Source organism: Camelus bactrianus, chromosome 26 (genome assembly GCF_048773025.1).
Source record: "Camelus bactrianus isolate YW-2024 breed Bactrian camel chromosome 26, ASM4877302v1, whole genome shotgun sequence".
Classification (NCBI taxonomy): Eukaryota; Metazoa; Chordata; class Mammalia; order Artiodactyla; family Camelidae; genus Camelus; species Camelus bactrianus.
The window spans coordinates 32528083-32547995 of record NC_133564.1 but is presented as its reverse complement, the minus strand read 5'-3'; the positions used below and the strand labels follow the sequence as shown (position 1 = coordinate 32547995).

General features: G+C 39.6%; 1 protein-coding gene across 1 annotated transcript; it reads right to left on the bottom strand.

The window, feature by feature from the left end:
* Positions 1 to 17912: 17912 nt before the first annotated feature.
* On the bottom strand, positions 17913 to 18067 carry LOC105071195 (large ribosomal subunit protein eL39-like). The gene is given in 2 exon segments (XM_074353773.1): positions 17913 to 17992; positions 17995 to 18067. Coding segments are annotated over 2 exon segments (153 nt in total).
* Positions 18068 to 19913: the final 1846 nt, after the last annotated feature.

The following is a 19913-nucleotide window of genomic DNA, read 5'->3' as shown; positions in this document are numbered from 1 at the left end:
ATGCCACGAGGGGGCAAGAACGCCACTCAGGTGTCCAGGAGGACAGCAAACACCAGGAGGGGCAGGGTGAGGCTGGGAGACCCTGAGCTCCACTGGGACATAAGCCTGGATGCTGGTGGGACTCCAAGTGGAGCCATCCAAATGCAGGGGCGGCGGAGGTCGGGGCGGGGGGGGGGGGGGAGGCACAGATCCAGCCTGGAGAAATGGCTTGGAAAAGGTGCATTGGGAGCAGGTGGACGGCGGATGCCACCGTGGGATGCAGTGACATCACCAGGGCGAGTGTGGTCTGAGGAATGGGTGCATTGGGGCAAGTTTTAGGCACCAGCAGATCAAAATGAAGCATCTCTCTCCAGAAACCACCTTTTGGCCGGTCCAAAAGTTCCACTGAAAGTCATCGCAGGCTGGACTGGCCCGTGCGGGTTTCCTCTGTGCCCCAAAGGGAGGTAAAGTAGGAACAACGAATCAAATTGCTCAGGCAGCTTGTAAACTCATGTTTCCCAGTTGCCCTGACAGTTCAGAGACTTTTATTTCCCACCACCAGACTCTCCCAGAGGCACCAGAATGCTGGCTGGTCCCCTGGCCCAGGACCCGGGATCCTTCTAGTGAACTGTGAACCTAACATTTGTGGGAAACATTGCACAACTTCTAAGGTTTGTGGTCAAATGGCTTCATCCCCAGCTTAATCGTTAAGTGTAGACCCTTAAGAACTAGATTATAGCTTAGAGAAGCTGTCGACTGTTTATTGGAAACCAAAGGCTGGTTTTCTTCTTGCCATGTATTTGCAGTTCTGTGTGTCTGCAGCGGAGGGAATGAGATTTTCTTTGAACAGCCCTTTTTTACATGTAATTTCTTCTGATGAGTATCTACAGTGTCTGTGCTTCACACGAAATAAGACCTGATGGTTCCCCCTGGCTGTTTCCCATGAACTTGACCCTCTTGGTTCCATACAGACAACAGGACTTGCTGGAACCCTTCACAAACTCTTAGCAACTCAGTCATGTCAGTGCTTTTGGTGGTAACCACATCTTTCAGTCAGTCAGCTATTTAACCCTGCAATCAGATTCCTGTCCCTTGGGGGAAATGATGGTTTAAACAATGAGCATTTCCTTAAACCTTTGCATTTTATTTCATACTCCTCTTTTCAAAGTGCTTTTTTGTTACCGAGTCCAAATTCGTTCTGCTGGCCGCACGACAGGCCAATAAATCAGGAGACGAGGTGTTGGGGCAAGGAACAGTGACCTTATTTGGAAACCCAGCAGACCAAGAAGATGGAGGACTGATGTCCTAAACAATCTCTTCCCCGAGTCAGCATCCAGGCTCCTTTTACACTAAAAAAGGGGAGGGGGCGTGGCTGGTTGTTGCAAACTTCTTGCTGTCGGAATCCTTTGTTCTTGCAGCCGTCCATGTAGGTCAGGTCATGGTGTTCCTGTAAACCTCCAATGAGAGGAGTGTGATTCTCTGTTCTGCAACTTTTTAATCTCTGTATGAGTGGAAAGTGTTATATGCTTAAAGGTCAGAGCCTTGAGAGTGGGCTCTCCTGTAGATTTCAGGATATTGGCATGATTCTTTTACAAAAGGAGAAGAACCAGCATGACTGAGCCCAGGAAACAGAGCACAGGGTTAGAGCCAAAGGAACAGAGCTAATATGGAGTCAGATTTGTTCTTCCCTATTTCACTTTTATGTATAATAATTTTTGCTTCCTTCCCTAAGCTTTATGTTTTCTCTTTTTGCTGATGAAAAACTAAAGTGCAGGGCTGGAGGCAAGACTTAGAGCCTAGAAGGTGCCTTCTGGTGGGTCCAGGCGTGGGCATGGCCCCTGCCCTGTCCCCCCGCCCTGCCCAGTCTCAGGTGGTGCTGACTGGAAGGGGATTTAGTCACTGGAGCATGAGAACCAAGAGATTTTTGTTCTGTTTAAGAATGAAAAGCTCCTTCTCTGTGCAGAGTGGACTGTTCCCCTGTGATGTGTGGGGTACACAAGCTGGTGTTCCTTAAAGATCAGCTTAGCAGGGCTCTGGAAACTCAACTCTGTGTTTTGCGAAATCCTCATCAATTTCTTACAGCGAAATCTAACAGCGTGAGCCTTGCATGCCCTACAATTCATGGTCTGGGGAACGGTCCAGGCAGGGAGACTGAGGTTCCGATCTTGCTTTTCCACTAATTAGCTGGTAGCATCCCTGTAAATCATCTCTCAATTTTCCAATCTATAAATAAAAGTTTGAAGATCAATGCTTCTTACACTGTGGAATATAGAATTTCTTTTTCCCCCCAACATTTTAATTTAAAAAAATTCAAACCCATGGCAAAGTTGCAAAAGTATGACAAAGACACCCACACACCTTCACTTCAGCTCACTAGTTATTAGACTTGGATCATCTACTAATTTTTCATGTTGATGAAAAATTGTGTAAACTTTTTCTGGATCCTTCCGCTGCCCTCTTCTGACCAAGGGCTGCTGCCCAGCCCAGAGCCTGGGTGTCTGTCTGTGTGTATCTCCCCTTGGGCGTCAGGCAGCACTGCCCTCATTTCCAGGGAGTACCCAGAAAAGAACTGTAGACGTCTCAACTATATCCACATCAAGGCCAAACGATCCCGTAGGGCCCCCCATAAAGGAAGGTGGTCCGGTAATTTTAACAGAAAGGGACGGACAAGTCAAACACAAGAAAACCGTCTCCATAGAAGTCATCAGCGTATTCCCATCAGCAGCAGCAATTTAGTTCCAGCAAAACAACATCATCCGGCAAATGAAATTAATGTTATTAAATTAAATTGAATTGCTTTGGAAGTAATATTTTTATTGAATTTGTAAATCTGTTTATCATAGTTGCTCAAGAGCTCTAAGCATAAGGAGTTTGTGTCTATTATGATGTCGGTGCAGACTTGAGTAGCACTCCCATGAAAATAAAACTGGGGGCATGCTGCTTGTAAACAAGGAGCCGGATAGCTCAAGTTCAGGAGATGTGCCTCCGGGGGTGCCTTGGGGAGAGGAGAGAGAAGAAAAATAAGACAGCTGAAACAAGTGGGTTCCTTTACCCCATTTCAGTATACTGGAATTCTGCGTAAGAGTCGGTTTGAAAAAAAAGGAGTTTGGATATCACAGATCTAGATTATTTCTAAGAATCCTTGAAGCTTTAGCATCTAAAACACATTTATTTTCACTGACAATGGTGAGTATTGGGAGCTGTGGCCCCTCTCCCATACCATCTCCCCTTCACATCTGACTGCCTTTAGTGTGTGTTATGTGAAGTTTTGTGAGCATGCATGTGTATTATTCAGGATTCTCCAGAGAAACAGAACCAAAATGGATGTGTATATATACGCAGAAGAGAGAGATTTATTTTGAGAAATTAGTCCACATGATTATGAAGGTACATGTCCAAAATCTGTAAGATAGTTCAGCAGGCTGGAAACCCAAGGAAGAGACGACGTTGCAGTTCTAGTTTGAGGGCTGCTTGCTGGCAGGATTCCCTCCTGCTCAGGGGAAGTCAGTCTCTGTTCTCTTATGGCCTTCGACTGATTGGGTGAGGCCCACCCAGATGATGACAGATAATCTACTTTGCTCAAAGTCCACTGATTTAAATGTTCATCTCATCCAAAACCCACCTTCACAGAAACATCCAGAATAATGTTTGACCAAATATCTGGGTACCATGGCCTGGCCAAATTGACACATAAAATTAACCATCATAACACTTACCAGCTGGTTTCACCTAGAAATAAATTATAATGGAGAAAAGACTTTGTTCTCAACAATGCCAAGATTCCTCTGACTTCTTAGCTGCAGGCCAGGTGGAACATACAGTTGACCTTTGAACAACATGGTTTTGAACTGGGTGGGCCCACTTACACATGGATTTTTTTTCCCCACTAAATCTGTACTGTGGTACTACACGATCCACGGATGGTTGAATGCAGATGCGAAACCTCAGATAATGGAGTCCTAACTGTGAAATATGCAGATTTTTTACTTCAGGGAGGATTTGGAGCCCCTAACCTTGCGTTGCTCAAGGGTCACTGTACATAAAGGAAAGAACAGCAGCGCCTGGTTAGGGAACACCTCCCAGGTGACAGGACTTGTATCTGTCTCTGTTTTGCTTGTTATGGCATCCTAGGGTCTAACCCAGTGCCTGGCGTGTACAATGTGTCCATCTGTATCTGGGTGTTTTAAATTTTACTATTTATTTATTTGAATGGAGGTCCTGGGGATTGAACCCAGGACCTTGTGCGTACTAGGCACACACTCTACCAACTCCCTGCTGTATCTGTATCTGTTAACCAGTAGAATTAGAAGATATACAAAACTTTTATGTAACATGTACCACAGCTGGGAGAAATAAGCTTTATCAAAGTCACATTCTGTAAGTTGGAAAGGTAGGATTAACTACCTGGCTTTATTCATTCTTAGAAGTTGAAGTTTTAAAAATATTTTTTATTGTGTTAAAACACACATAATGTAAGGGGGCAGGGTATAGCTCAAGCAGTAGAACACATGCTTAGCATGCATGAGGTTGTGGGTTCAATCCCTAGCACCTCCTCTAAAAACAAATCACTAAACCTAATTACCTCCCCCAAGCAAAAAAACAAAATAAAACAAAAATACACATAATGTAAAATTTCCCATCTTAGCCATTTATGAGTGTAGAGTTTAGTGGTATAAAATGCTTCCACCTTGTTGTGTAACCATACCACGATCCATCCCCATGACTCTTTATTTTGTAAATCTGAAACTCTATACCTGTTAAACAATAACTCCCCATGCTCCCCTCTCCACAGCCCCTGCTAACCACCATTATAACTCTCTGTCTTTATGATTTTGGCTACTCTAAGATCCTTATATAAATGGAATAATAAAGTGTTTGTCTTCTTTTGTCACTGGCTAATTTCACTTAGCATAATGTCCTCAAGGTTCGTCCATATTGTAGCATATTACAGAATTTCCTTCCTTTTTTAGGGCTGAATAATATTCCAGTGTATAAATATACCACATTTTGGAAATCTGTTCATCACTTAATGGACACTGGGTTGCTCTCATATTTTAGCAATTGTAAAAAATGTTGCTATGAACATGGATGTACAAATACGTCTTCAAGACCCTGCTTTCAGTTCTTTTTGGTATATACCCAGAAGTGGATTGCTGGGTCATATGGTTACTCTGCTTTTAATTTTTTTGAGGGCTCTCCATATTGTTTTCCACAGCATCTGTACAATTTCACATTCCCACCAGCAGTACACAGGGGTTCCAGTTCTCCACGTCTTTGTCAACACTTGTTGTTTTCTGCTTTTTAATAGTAGCCATCCTAATGGTGTGCGGTGGTATCTCATTATAGTTTTGATTTGCATTTCCCTAATAATCAGTGATTTTGAGCATCTTGTCACATGCTTATTGGCCATCCATATATCTTCTTTGAAGGTACGTCTATTCGAGTCCTTTGCCCATTTTTGAATCAGATTCTTTTTGTTGTCATGGAATTTTAGGTGTTCTCTACATATGCTGGATATTAATATTATCTCCCATTCTGTGGGTTGCCTCTTTACTCTGTGGATAGTGTCTTTGGATGCACAAAATTGTTTAGTTTCCATGAAGTCCAATTTGTCTAGTTTTTCTTTTGTCTCCTGTGCTTTCGGTGTCATATCCAAGAGATCATTGCCAAATCCAACATTGTGAAGCTTTTTTCCTATGTTTTCTTCCAAGAGTTTTATTGTTTAGGACTTACACTTAGGTCATTTAATCCATTTTAAGTTAATTTTTGTATTTGGTGTTAGGTAAAGGTTCAATTTCATTCTTTTGCACGTGAATATCCCAGCACCCAGTTTTCCCAGCACCATTTGTTGAGATGACTGTCCTTTCTCCGTTGAACGATCTTGGCGCCCTTGTCAAATGTGTACGCTGCCATTGTTGGGTGTAATGTTCTGTATATGTCTGTTAGATCTAGTTGGTTTATTGTGTTGTTTAAGTCCTCTATTTCCTTACTTACCTTCCGTCTGGTTGTTCTATCCATTATTGTGAGTGAGGTGTTGAAGTCTCCAACTATTATTGTGAAATCATCTTTTTCTCCCTTCAAATTCTGTCAATTTTTGCTTCATATATTTTGATGGTCTGCCATTAAGTGTGCAAATGTTTATAATTGTTATGTTTTCTTGCTGTATTGAGACTTTAATTAATATATAATATCCTTGTCCTTTGTAACCTTCTATGATTTAACGTCTGGTTTTGTCAGATATTAGTAAAGCTACCCTTGCTCCCCTTTGGTTACTATTTGCATGGAATAGCTTTTCCTGTCCTTTCCCTTTCAACCTATTTGTGTCTTTGGGTTTCACGTGAGTCTCCTGTAGACAGCAAATAGTTGGGTTGTGTGTTTTTATCCATTCTGCCGATCTCTGTATTTTGATTGGAGAGTTTAATCCATTAACATTTAAAGTAATTATTGATAAGAAGGGACTTACTTCTGCCCTTGTGCTGTTTGTTTTCTATATGCCCTATAGTGATCTTGTTTTCCTTTGTGTTTAGTTCATTTCTTGTAGTGAAATGTTTAAATTCCTTAATTTCCTTTTGTGTATATTCTACAGCTATTTTCTTTGTGGTTACCATGGAGATGACAATTAATATCCTAAAGTTAGAACATTCTAATTTGAGTTTATTACAGCTTAATTTCAATAACATACCAGAGCTCTGCTCCTCTACAGCTCTGTCCCCATCCCTTTTGGTTATTGCTATCACAAAGTTACATCTTTATATGTTGTATACTGGACAATATAAACTAATAGTTCTTTTATATGTATCAGTCTCCTAAATTATGCAGAAAACAAGATTTGGAGTTACAAACTAAAGTTAAAGTGATACTAGCTACTACATTAATGATTTTTTTAATGTGTAAGTCCCTTTTTGAAATTGAAGTATAGTCAGTTACAATGTGTCAACTTCTGGTGTACAGCACAATGTCCCAGTCATGCATATGTATACATATATTAATTTTCATGTTCTTTTTCATTAAAGGTTATTATAAGATATTGAATATGGTTCCCTATACAGAAGGAATTTGGTTTTATCTATTCTAATATATAGTGGTTATCATTTGCAATCTCAAACTCCCAAATGTATCCCTTCCCACCCTCTTTCCCCTAGTAACCATAAGATTATTTATTATGTCTGTGAGTCTTTTTCTGTTTTGTAGATGAGTGCATTAGTGTCCTCTTTTTCCTTTTTCTTGATTCCACATATGAATGATATCATATGGTATTTTTCTTTCTCTTTCTGGCTTACTTCACTTAGAATGACGATCTTTAGTTCCATCCATGTTGCTGCAAATGGCATTATTTTATTCTTTTTTATGGCTGAGTAATATTCCATTGTATAAATATATCACAAGTTCTTTATCCAGTCATCTTAAATGTATCAGTCTCTTAAATCATGTAGAAAACAAAAAGTGCAGTTACCAACCATGTTACAATAATACTCGCTTTTATAATTGTCCATGTGTTTGTCTTTATTGAGATCTTTATTTCTCTGTATGGCTTCAAACGATTGTCTAGTGTTTTTTTATTTCACCCTGCAGGATTCCCTTGAGCATTTCTTGTAGGGCAGGTCTAGTGATCATGAACTCCTTCAGTTTTTATTTATCTGGGAACATCTTGATTTCTCCTTCACTGTAAAGGTCACTTTTGCCAGATATAGGACTCTTGGTTGAAAGGCTTTTCCTTTGAGCACTTTGAATATATTTGCCCACTGTCTTCTGGCCTCCCAAGTTTCTGATGAGAAATCTAACAGTAATCTCATTGCGGATCCCTTGTATGTGATTATTTGCTTCTCTTGCTGCTTTGAATATTCTCTGTCTTTTGAAAGTTTGATTATAATGTGTTTCGACAAGTTTGACTTTATCTTATTTGGAGCTCATTGCTTCTTGGATGTTTATATTCATATCTTTTATCAAATTTGGGTAGTTTTCATTCTCTCTGCCCCTTTCTCTTTCTTCTCTCTTTCTGAGACCCTCACATGCATATGATAACCCTCTTGATGATGTCATGTCACACACATCCCTTAGGCTCTGTTCACTTTTCTTCAATCTTTTCTATTCTGTTCCCTGAGATAATTTCCATTATCCTATCTTTAAGTTCACTGATTCTTTCTTCTGCCTGCTCAGATCTGTATTTGAATCTCTCTAGTAAATTTTTTATTTCATTTATTGTACTTTTCAGCTCCAGAAGATTTTTTATTTTATTTTATTATTTTATTTTATTTTATTTTATTTTATTTTATTTTATTTTATTAGTTTCTTTTTGTGTTTCTTGTCTCTTTATTGATGTTTTCATTTTGTTCACACATCATCTTCTTCACTTTCTTCACATCTCCCTCTAGTTCTCTGAGCATCTTTGAGACAGTTGTTTTAAAGTCTTTGTCTAGTATACCTGCTCTTAGGTCTTTTTGAGGGACAATTTCTGTTGATTTTTTTTCCCTTTGTTTGAATGGGCTATACTTTCCTGTTTGCGTGCCTTGTGATTTTTGTGTTGAACACTAGACATTTTAACCTAATAAGCTGGTAACTGTGGAAATCAGATTCTCCCCTCTTCCCCAGGATTAGCTGTTTTTTGTCATTGTTTTTGATTTTGTTTTTGACTATTGTAGGCTGTCTCTGTTTCAAGGACCAGCCTGAAGTGTAAACTTAACGTCTTCTCAGGTCTTTTCCGAGACTTGCCTTGGGCATGCACGGCCACTTTCTAATTTTCTCCGTATATTCGGTTGGTTTTGAATGCCCTAGTCTTTAAGTTCTGGCTCCGAATAGAGGATAAGCAAAAACTGTTGGGATGAAGAAAGGGCTCTGACCCTTTAAGTCTCCAGGCGTTCATTTCAACCTGAGGGGGAGGGGCTTGCACCAGTGAGGGGAGGTCCAACAACAGTGGCTGCAGCCTCCTTGTCTGCACCTCTGTGGTCAGCAGAGCACAGATCCCCAATATTTTTGGGGGCAGGGTCCTTTTTGCCCACCCTAGCGCCCACAAGCTGTGTGCAAACACAAGCCTCCTGCCACGTGTCTGGGGTGTGGGTGGGGAGGACGAGTAGCTGTAACTGAGCTAAGAGCTGAAATTGGCTAAAATTGACCCCAGCTTGCCCCCAAGGTTTTTGCTAGAAGTCGCAATCTTCAACAGACTCCACATTTCCAAAATAGTTACATCAGATTGATTCTGCCAGTGCTGTTGTTGTCCAGGTGGAGACAGATTCCTGGTGCTTCCTCCTCTGCCATCTTCCTGCAATCCTCCCTTCAGAAGCTGAATCTGGACCTAGGGAAGTCGAAACTTCAATGGAACCTGGCCAGATCTTTTCACTTGAGACTGTCTTAAAGTAACAAAAGCATTTGCTAGAAGTGAACTTACATACATTCTGTGATCTAACAAACTACATGGATTTTCTTGCAGCACTCAGATGTTCTCCCACACGAGAGAAAAGAAGAGCAAAGCTTTGCTGCGACCCTCCGGCTTCCTCACTGAGCAAATGGTGAGAGCCTTAGTCGTTAAGAGCTCTGGTTCCAGTCTAACCTGATTCTTAGCTTCCTGCACTGTCCATCTGCTGCTCATGTGGCTTCTCACTGCCTGTCCTGGGATGGCTTCTCGCTCTGTGCAGGGCTGTTTGCTGTGTTCCTCCCTGGACGTCTGCAACACAAGAGGGGCCACCACAACCTCCTTTGGGATGATGGACCAACTTTCTGAGTGAAGTGCAAGCTGAAAATGGTACCCCCACTTCATGCATCCTGACCTGGTCAGAGTTCAACACACTATAGTCTCATTCGATGTGTTCCATGTTTTCAGTCTGATCCCTATGACTTTGTCCATGAAGCCTGCACTCTCCAACATCATGTCCTTATAAAGCACAGGCTCATGTCCACATAATTCTCCACATGGCACCTTTCTCACAGCGCCTGTGTAAAAAACTGCTCAGCACAGTTTTAAAAGATTGTTTTCAATCAGAAAAGAAAAATATGCTCATTAGAAAAAATGTGAGAAACACATAAAAGGAGAAAAAAGTATCCACTATTAATTTCACCACTGTTAACAGTTGAAGTATTGTATTACATTAAAAGAGTTAAGAAACTGTGGAGTTATTAAATCACTCCGTACAATAGCCCATGTTAATATTTCATCATAAAAGGTTTACAGAGACCTTTAATTTTATAAAAGAAACAGAAGATTGCAAATAAAGTTGGGGTGGCTTTTTTTTCCTTCCACGGTCTGGTCCCTGCCCTCCCCGGAGGTGACTGCTCTCATGGGGCGTCGGGGAGGAGGTCGGAGAACCAAGAAGAGAAAACCCAGGATTCCTACACAGCCAGCCAGCCAGGAAGCCACGCTTGGGGAAGCCTCTTCGCAGCCCGCTCAGCCACGACCCACTGCTCCAAAAGGAGCCAAGGTACCCGGACTCCCAGCTCAGGGTGTCGGTCTCGAAGGCCAGGCCTTGAGTCAAAGCGTGGGGTCCCTACAGACCTCATGATCGTTTACCATTTCACGTGGCTTATGTTCGTTTCCCAGAACTTGGGATACAAGCCATTTGGAAAACAAAAGGGAGATTTGAATTGGGGCTTGGACCACCAGGGAGCTCCCGAGCTGGCCCTGTTCCTGGTACAAGTGTAGGACCCACGCCAGGACTCTGCGGGGTGGTTTCCATGGGCCTGAATAAGCCCACATCAGAATTCCAGGGCACAGACGCGATTCCAAAGAGCAAGAGACCCTCTGAACAGAGTACGCCCACTGATTTTGAGCGTTCATGTGTCTTACCCCATCCCTGCCCCACGCGGAGGCTCCTACCACATCACCTCCTTGATGGAAGGGAAGGCACACCTGGGAGCCTGGTCGCTTCCTCTAAGCATCAGAGGGGCGGGGCGTTGCCTGGAAACCTGGTGGCGCCTGTGAGGTCCTAAGAGGAAACGGACTGTGAGGGACTGTGAGGCCACCACATTCTTTCCCTGAGCGTCTTGTCCAGCTCCACTTTGTGATGCTTCCGCATTTGAAAGGGGGGACAGAGCGGTGAGAGGGAGCCCCAGCACTGAGCGGCTTAGCACAGCTTTTGCCAAATGCCTAGTGTTTTGAAAAAAACTCAAGTTCCTTTTAGCTGGCAGCTGGTATGTTACTAACCCCTGGGGAGGGTGTCAAAAGGCCTCATTTCTTACTCTGGATTTAGCCTCTAATTTAAATGTAAACCAATTTAGCGAAAAAGACGCCTGAGTTGTCAGACTCTCAGAAGCTAAAGAATGCATTATTTTATTCCAGTGCATGTAACTCAGGATCATAAGATGAATAAAAGTCACAATGTCTATGGTGCTGTCAATGAGTTCTACATTTGGGTATTTTCAAGTGAAAGGCTGAGATGTCAAAGATATTACTATTAAAACTTATCTTTTTCATGAATGAGGCACTAAAGATTGCTTATATGAGAAACAGTAATTTTTTAATAATAATTTTAGACAGCACTTTACCGTTTCCAAATTGTGTGCACATAATCTCATTTGCTTGATTTAATTTTTCGGCGTCTGCTGCCTGCTTGTAACACAAGTGGCCTCCAGGGCAGCCCCTGGTTTGATCTCCGTTGTCCTGTCCTTTGTGGTATGCATTTAGTCTTTAAAAAATAAACCCATTACATGGTAACACGAATGACATTTTTTAAACTATATTTTCCAAAACAAAAGAAAATTTAGTTGTTTTACAAATCTCTTTAATGTCTGAGTTAATTAAGAAAGACAGCTCTTATATCTGCTTCTGTCTTCAGTCTGTTGTAATGTGTTGTGTTGAAATCTATGAAGAAAACCCAGCCTCACACAGATGCACAGTTGGGAAAGGGAGGAGTATGTTAATCGTTTTTCCAGATAATTATGGATATTCCCCTTTGATACTACACCAAAACTTGACAAGTGATAGTATTTAAAGGTTACTTGCATTGTGGAATCAGAAATCATCATAATGAAACCTTCATACTCTGTTACACTAAAATCCATCAGTCTATGTGACACTTTGAAGGGATATCTTGTTTGTGAAAATTTCTGTAACATCACACATGTTTTATTTGAAAAATATCGGTTTACTGAGTTATGCAGATCTTCTAAATGTTGACATACTTCAAATAATACAAAAGAATTCATTAGTGTCATCATCTATCCTGTAAGGAAAATATGGGGAAGTTGTCAAACTCATGTTGGTGAATTCAAGTTTTACAGTATTCTAATTTTCCTCTGAAAGTTCAATTTTATCACTAGAAAGAAAAAAAAGTCAATTGTTTTCCTTGAAATAAAGGGCTCACTTTGTTAGTTTCTAACACAATGTTCATCAGATACCCCAGTCTGAATAATCATAATTTATGCCTGCTGTTCTTGCAAGTAAAAATTGTGTTCCATGACAAAAGTTGCTGTTTAGCTCATGAGATTTTCTTTGAGACAACCATCATATATTAGTCTCTAGCCCAAGTGTACCCCATTTTTGTCGCCCAGAAATACTGAAACAACGTGTATTCAGGGAGTCAAGATCTAAAGAGGTTAACATCTGTTATAGGTTTAATCAAGGGCATTCCTAAGTGAAACTGTTCTGTTTTGTTATATTTTTTAACTTCCAGTGGAGAATGCAAAGGCTGCTGGTACACTTTAATGCCACTGCCTCAATTGATGCCAAGTGCCAACAGTTTTACTCACCTTGGCTTTTGTATCACCCGTGCAAATGTCAACAGCCTTGTTCCAGGATAACCACGAGCCTCCAAAAAGTTACTCAACACATCGTGTTTCTTGCCAAGCAACAAGTTTGTTGTCAAAAAAAGTTATTCAGCGCCTTGTGTTTGATGCTGGGTGTTCTCATGGAAGATCTTCAGTGTTTGTTGGGGCTGATCATGGATTAAAACATGTAAAACAGCAAACCAACCACATCTGTAGATTGTCCCATTGATAAAGCAAAAAGTGTAATTTCTGCAGATGAGACATTAATGCATTTATCACATCTATAGCCAGAACTTTTTCCCTTTTATTTTATTTTACTTTTATTTTTTATTAATAGACTTAATTTTTTTAGAGCAGTTTCAGATTCACAGCAGAATTGAGCAGAAAATACAGAGTTCACACATAGCCCTCCCCACCCACACATATATACTCCCCTACCCTCAACATCTCTCATCAATGTGGCATATTTGGTACAATCGGTAAACCAACATGGACACATTATTATCAACCAAAGTCCATGGTTTACATTAGGGTTCACTCTTGATGTTGTACGTTCTATGGGTTTTGACAAATGCATAATGACATGGAGCCACCACTATAGTATCATACAGAGTAATTCCATTGCCCTAAAAATCCCTTGCGCTCCATCTGTTCATCCCTCCCTCCCTCTCCCCAAACCTCTGGAAACCACCATCTTTTTATTGTTTCTGTAGTTGTGCCTTTCCCAGAACGTCATTTGGTTGGAATCGCAGTTTGTAGCCTTTTCGGACTGGCTTCTTTCATTTAGTAGTATGTCTTTTAAGTTTCTTCCATGTCTTTCGTGGCTTAATATCTCATTTCTTTTTTTTTTTTTTTTTACTGCACATGTATTTTTAAATTTACATATATGTACTGTTTATTGTTTCTATGAACATTTAGAGCTTTTTAAACTTACATAGTTATCAATTGTATAAAGCCAACCACAAAATAAGAATTAATTCGAAAAGATACATACACCCCTGCTGTTAACAGCAACATTATTTATAATTGCCAAGCCTCGGAAGCATCCTAATTGCACATCAATACTTAAAGAGATAATGAAGATGCAGCATATATGTAAGTAATGGAATCCAGCTCACCCATAAGAAAGAAGGATATTTTGCCATTTGTGGCCCTTCATTCACTTTTTTTTTTTTCCACTTCAAAAACCAGAAAGCCAAAACTTGAATGAAGCAAGTTACTGTGTCATTGGAAAATGGCACTCTGTGAGTTCCTTGCCGCCTTCATCCTATAGGCATTCAACATTGTCAGTTGTAAAGGTCCTGTAAGCCTTTCAAAGACTGTGTGCATGTCTTTGGCCAACGTAACAAAATAACTTACTCTGTAGGCTGTTTTGGAGGTTTTCTCATTTCTAATATGAAAATCTGTAATGGATAACTTTTAGCTTTTCTATATTTATCTGTATTTTATATATACCAGTCAGTATCTGCAAATCTCGAACTCCTAATTTATCTCTTCCCACCCCCTTCCCCTCTGGTAAATATAGGTTTGTTTCTATGTCTGTTTCTGTTTTATAAATAAGTTCATCTCTTTTTTTTTAGATTCCACATATGAGTGATATCATATGGTATTTTTCTTTCTCTTTCTGGCTTACTTCACTTTGAATGACATTCTCTGGGGCATCCCATGTTGCTGCAAATGGCATTATTTTTATTATTTTTTATGGCTGAGTAGTATTCCATTGTATAAATATACCACAACTTCCTTATCCAGTCATCTGTGGATGGATATTTAGGTTGTTCCCATGTCTTGGCTATTGTAAATAGTGCTGCTATGATAATAGTTTTTCTTTTAATTAAGAAACTTTATTTTTAAGAGCAATTTTAGACCCACAGCAAAATTAAGCAGAAATTACAGAGCGTGCCTATATACCCCACGTCCACACACTCAACCTCCCCCAACTACCTACATCTCTGAACGCGTGGTACATTTGTTACAACTGATGAACCTACGTTGACACATCATTATCACCCACAGTCCATAGTTCACATTAGGGTTTACTCTTGGTGCTGTACATTGTATGGATTTTGATAAACGTAAATGACATGTATTTATCATTGTAATATACAGAAAAGTTTCACTGTCCTAAAAATCCTCTGGGGCTCTGCTAATTCATTCCCCGACTCCTCCTCACTCCTGGCAACCACTGATCTTTTCACTGTCTCTATATTTTTGCCTTTTCCAAAATGTCATATAGTTGGAATCATAGTCTGTAGCCTTTTCAGATTGGCTTCTTTCACTTAGTAATATGCATTTAAGTTTCCTGTGTGTCTTTTCATGGTTTGACAGCTCATTTCTTTTTAGCACTGACTAATACTCCATTGTCTGGATGTGCCACCGTTTCTTTATCCATTCATCTACTGAAGGACATCTTGGTTGCTTCCAAGTTTCGGCACTTATGAGTAAAGCTGCTATAAACATCCGTGTGGAGGTTTTCATGTGGACGTAAGTTTTCATTTCATTAGGATAAATACCAAGGAGTTCCACTGTTGGATTACGTGGCAAGAGTATGTTTAGTTTTGTAAGAAACTGCCAAACTGTCTTCTGAAGTGGCGACAGCATTTTGCATTCCCACCGGCAGTAAGTGAGAGTTCCTATTGCTCCACATCTTTGCCAGCATTTGGTATCTTTTGGATTTTGGCCATTCTAACAGGTGTGTAGTGGTATCTCATTGTTGTCTTCATTTGCAGTTCTCCAATGACATATGATGTTGAGCATCTTTTTATATGCTTACTTGCCACTTGTATATCGTCTTTAGTGCAGTATCTGTTCAGGTGTTTTGCCCATTTTTAAATCCAGTTGTTTGTTTTCTTTTAGTTGAATTTTAAGGGTTTTTTTGTATATTTTGGCAAACAGCTGTTTATCAAATGTGTCTTTTGCAAATATTTTCTCTCAGTTTTTGGCTTGCCTTCTCATTCTCTTAACAGTGTCTTTCACAGAGCAGAAGTTTTTAATGAAATCCAGCTTATCAGTTATGTCTTTCATCAATCATGTCTTCAGTGATGTCTCTAAAAAGTCATCACCATACCCGAGGTCATTAAGTTTTCTCCTATGGGGCCATCTAAGAGTCTTATAGTTTTGTATTACACATTGAGGACTGTAATTCATTTTGCCAGTTTTTGTGGAGAGTATGAGGTCTGTATATAGGGTTTTTTTGTTTGTTTGTTTTGTTTTGTTTTTTTTTTGCATGTGAGTGTCCAATTGTCCCAGCTCTATTTGTCAAAGAGACTACATTTGTTTCATTGTAATGCCCTTGCTTCTTTGTCAAAGATCCGGGGACCATATTTATTTCACTTCTGGGCTGTCTGTTCTAGGCCATTTGATCTGTTTGCTGCTTCTTTTGCCAGTATCACACTGTCTTGATTACTGTAGTTTTACTGTCAATCTTGAAATAAGGTAGTGTCAGCCTGACTTTGTTCCTCTCCTTCAATATTGAGTTGGCTCTTTGGGTCTTCTGTCTCTTCTTATAAACTTTAGAATCAGTTTTAGATCTTTCTTTTTCTCTAATATATGCATTCAATGCTACAAAGTTCCCTCTGACCCAGTGCACTCTATCATAAAATTGTGATGTTTTGTTTTTATTTTCCTTTAGTTCAAAATTTAAAACTTTTCTCTGAGACTTCTTCTTTGACCCATGTGCTATTTAGAAGTGTGTTGTTTAATCTCCAAGATTTTGGGGATTTTCCATCTACCTGTTACTGATGACTTAATTCCATTGTGGTCTGAGAGTACACATTGTATGATTTCTGTTCTTGTAAATTTTGAAGGTGTGTTTTATGGCCACGTTATGGTTGATGTGGTTTATCTTGCTGAATGTTTCATGTGAACTTGAGAAGAATGTGTAAGCATGCTGTTGTCGGGTGAAACAGTCTATAGATGTCATTTATAGCCAATTGATTGATACTGTCCTTGAGTTCAGCTGGGTCCTTACTGATTCTCTCCCTGCTGGAGTTCATTTCTCACAAAGGAATGTTATATCATGTATATAAGCATCCATAATCGAATACATTGTTGGTATTATTCTTTTGAACAAACTGTTATCCACTAGATCGATTAAGAAAAATATCATTTTAATTTTACCTTCACTTATCTTTTCTCCATGTTCTTCTTTATTTAGATCTGAGTTTTTGATCTATATCAATTTCCTTCTATCTTAAGAACTTTCTTTTAACATTTCTTGCAAGGCAGGTCTACTGGCAACAAATTCCCCCAATTTTTATCTGAGAAAGTCTTTATTTGTCTTTCACTTTTGAAGGATAATTTCACAGGTACATTATTCTAGGTTGGTGGGATTTTTTTTCTTTCGATACTTTAATAGTTCACTCCACTCTCTTCTTGCTTGCATGGTTCCTGAGAAGTCAGGTGTAACTCTTATCTCTGTTCTTCTATACTTAAGGATTTTTATCCTCTTCCTTCTTTCGAGATTTTTTTCTTTATTTTCGATTTGCCACAGTTTGAATATGATGGGCCTATGTGTAGTTTTCGGGCATTTATCCTGCTTGGTGTTCTCTGGGCTTCCTGGATTTGTGTTTGGTGTCTGACATTAATTCTCAGGCATTATTGCTTCAAATATTGTTTCTGTTTCTTTCTCTCTTTCTTCTCCTTCTAGTATCCCATTGCACATACTTGCACGTTTTATAGCTGCCTCCAGTTCTTGGATATTCTGTTCTTTTTTTTTTTTTTCAGTCTTTTTCCTCTTTGTTTTTCATTTTTGGAAATTTCTATTATAATATCCTTAAATGTAGAGTTTCTTTCCATAGCCATGTCTAGTCTACTAATGTGCCCATCACTGGCATACTGCATTCCTGTTACAGTAATTTTGATCTCTTGTATTTCTTTTTTGTTCTTTCTTAGAACTTTTATCCCTCTTTTTACATAATCCACCATTCTTGAATGTCGTCTGCTTTTTCCATCAAAGTTTTGACCATTTTAATCATACTTTTAAAAAAGTCTTGGTAATTCCAACATTCCTCCCATATCTGACTTTGGATCTGATGGTTTTTTTCTCACCCCCAACAAAAGGTCTCATGTATTTATTACCGAGCAGAAGCAATAGTGCAGAAACACTGACATAAAGAGAAGAGTCATGTTCCCAAACACATCCAGCCATTCAGACAGTAGAACTGTTTTCAAAGTGATGTGGTAAGGTACAAATAACCTTGACATAGCATAAATATGGGCGCCACCTCATGTGCAGCTCCTTATAGACCCAGCTTCGTTCTTCTCCAATGTCTGCTCTTGGAGTTGTACCTGATTTTGTTACCAGTTTTCACTTGAATCACTGGGGAATGGGATGATTCTGCTTTTATTTCTTGGCCAGGAATTGCTTGATCCTGAAAGTCTTGTGAAACGACATGGCAAGGACCAAACTCAACTGCATATGGGATGGCGGAGAAGAGAGTGGATCCGATGCTCGTTCAGTCTTTTCAAACTGTGGGGTTTTTTTGCCTTTTAGTACACCTTGTTATTTTTTGTTGAAAGGTGGACATGGTGTGCGGAGTAAAAGGTGTTGCAGTAAACAAGCCTTTAGGAATGTTGGGTAAAGTGTGGGGGCAGGGTAACTTTCTATAGTCTTATGATTAGGTCTCAGTCTTTCGAGGCTGTTCCACTGGACTCTGAACTTCCCCAGTGCTCCTCAGTTCCCCTCCCCTTTTGGGGGGAGGGGACAGGATGGCTAGAGGGGGCTGGGGTTGGGTATTTCCCTTCCCCACAGTCAATTAGACTCCGATAAAACCCCAGCAGGTTGGGCCCTGGGTAAATAGCTTCTCCTAAGGGCAGACCTTGTTAAGAACAGAATTCTCTAGGTTTGTCAAAATGGTTACTTTCCCCCTCCGCCTGGGGGAAGAACAAGGGAATTTTTTATCTGGTAGTCACTGTGAGCTCCTGGAGATAAAACACAAATTCTTGGAGAGCACTATGACTGGGTCCTCCAGCAGTTTTTAAGTCTCAGGCTGTCCCCTCTGAGTGTCCAGCAATTCCTCAGTTATAATTCAGGTTTCCCTAGCTTGACATTGGTTCCCACAGAGTGTTCAGTGAGGGGGTTTCAGATCTGGTAAATCGTGATTCTTCTCCACCTACCTGTCTGTCTCCTTAATTTCTTGGACAGCTGTTTGCCCTATGACTTCAGTGCTCTGACGACAGATCTAAGAAGAGTTGTTGATTTTTTGGTTTGTTCAGCTTTTGTTGGTAGGATGGAGTAGTGACTTCTAAGGTCCTTACATGCTGGACCAGAAACCGGAAGTCACCCACCACAATACTTTCAGAAATAATAGTAGATTATTAACATGTATACAGCCAAGGGAAAGATAATATTCACCATAATTTTATTTCTTATTCACAGTTTCATCCTTTTTCTTTGAAATTTCCTCCCTTCTGAGTCAGAGAAACATCTTTATGTGTAGATGGTGAAGCTGAGGGTTGAGAAAGCTAACAATTCACTTTTAAAAAAAAGAAGATACATTATAAATACATTTTCTTGTATTTTAGAATGACCTGTTATAAAATTTTAAAGTAGTAAGTTTTCAAATTATTTATTTATTTATTTTTAATTGAAGTATAGTCAGTTACAATGTGTCAGTTTCTGGTGTACAGCATCATGTCCCAGTCATGCATATATCTATGCATGTGTTCATTTTCGTATGCTTTTTCATTAAAGGTTATTACAAGATACTGAATATAGCTCCCTGTGCCATACAGAAGAGATCTGTTTTTTTTAATCTATTTTTATATATAGTGGTTTATATAAAATAGTTGATTCTATATAAAGTTTGAAATTTTAGGAAAGCTTTTAGATATTTAAAAATATTATTGCAAATCAAGACAACAAAGCATGCTTACTTCTTAGGTTTTCACGTAGACTGGGGGCAAACTTCAGGATTTCAAAATAATAATTTATTGGACAATGAGGTGGAAAGAGATTACAGCGAGCATAACTGAAGGTATTAAGGGCTCAGTAAAAGTATGGAGAATAAACTTAGTTAACGCCTGAAAATGTATACATTTGTATCCTAAACCTACTTTATTGGAAAAATTCTAGAAAATACTCCTGAGCAAATGAGAGCAAAAGACAAATAATGTTTTAATATTATTATAAGAATAGTTTTGACCATGCAAACTTTCTAAAAGGGTCTTGTGTTCTCACACGGGTCCCCAGACCACATTCGGTGGACTGCTAGATTAGCACAAATTCCAGAGATAGACAA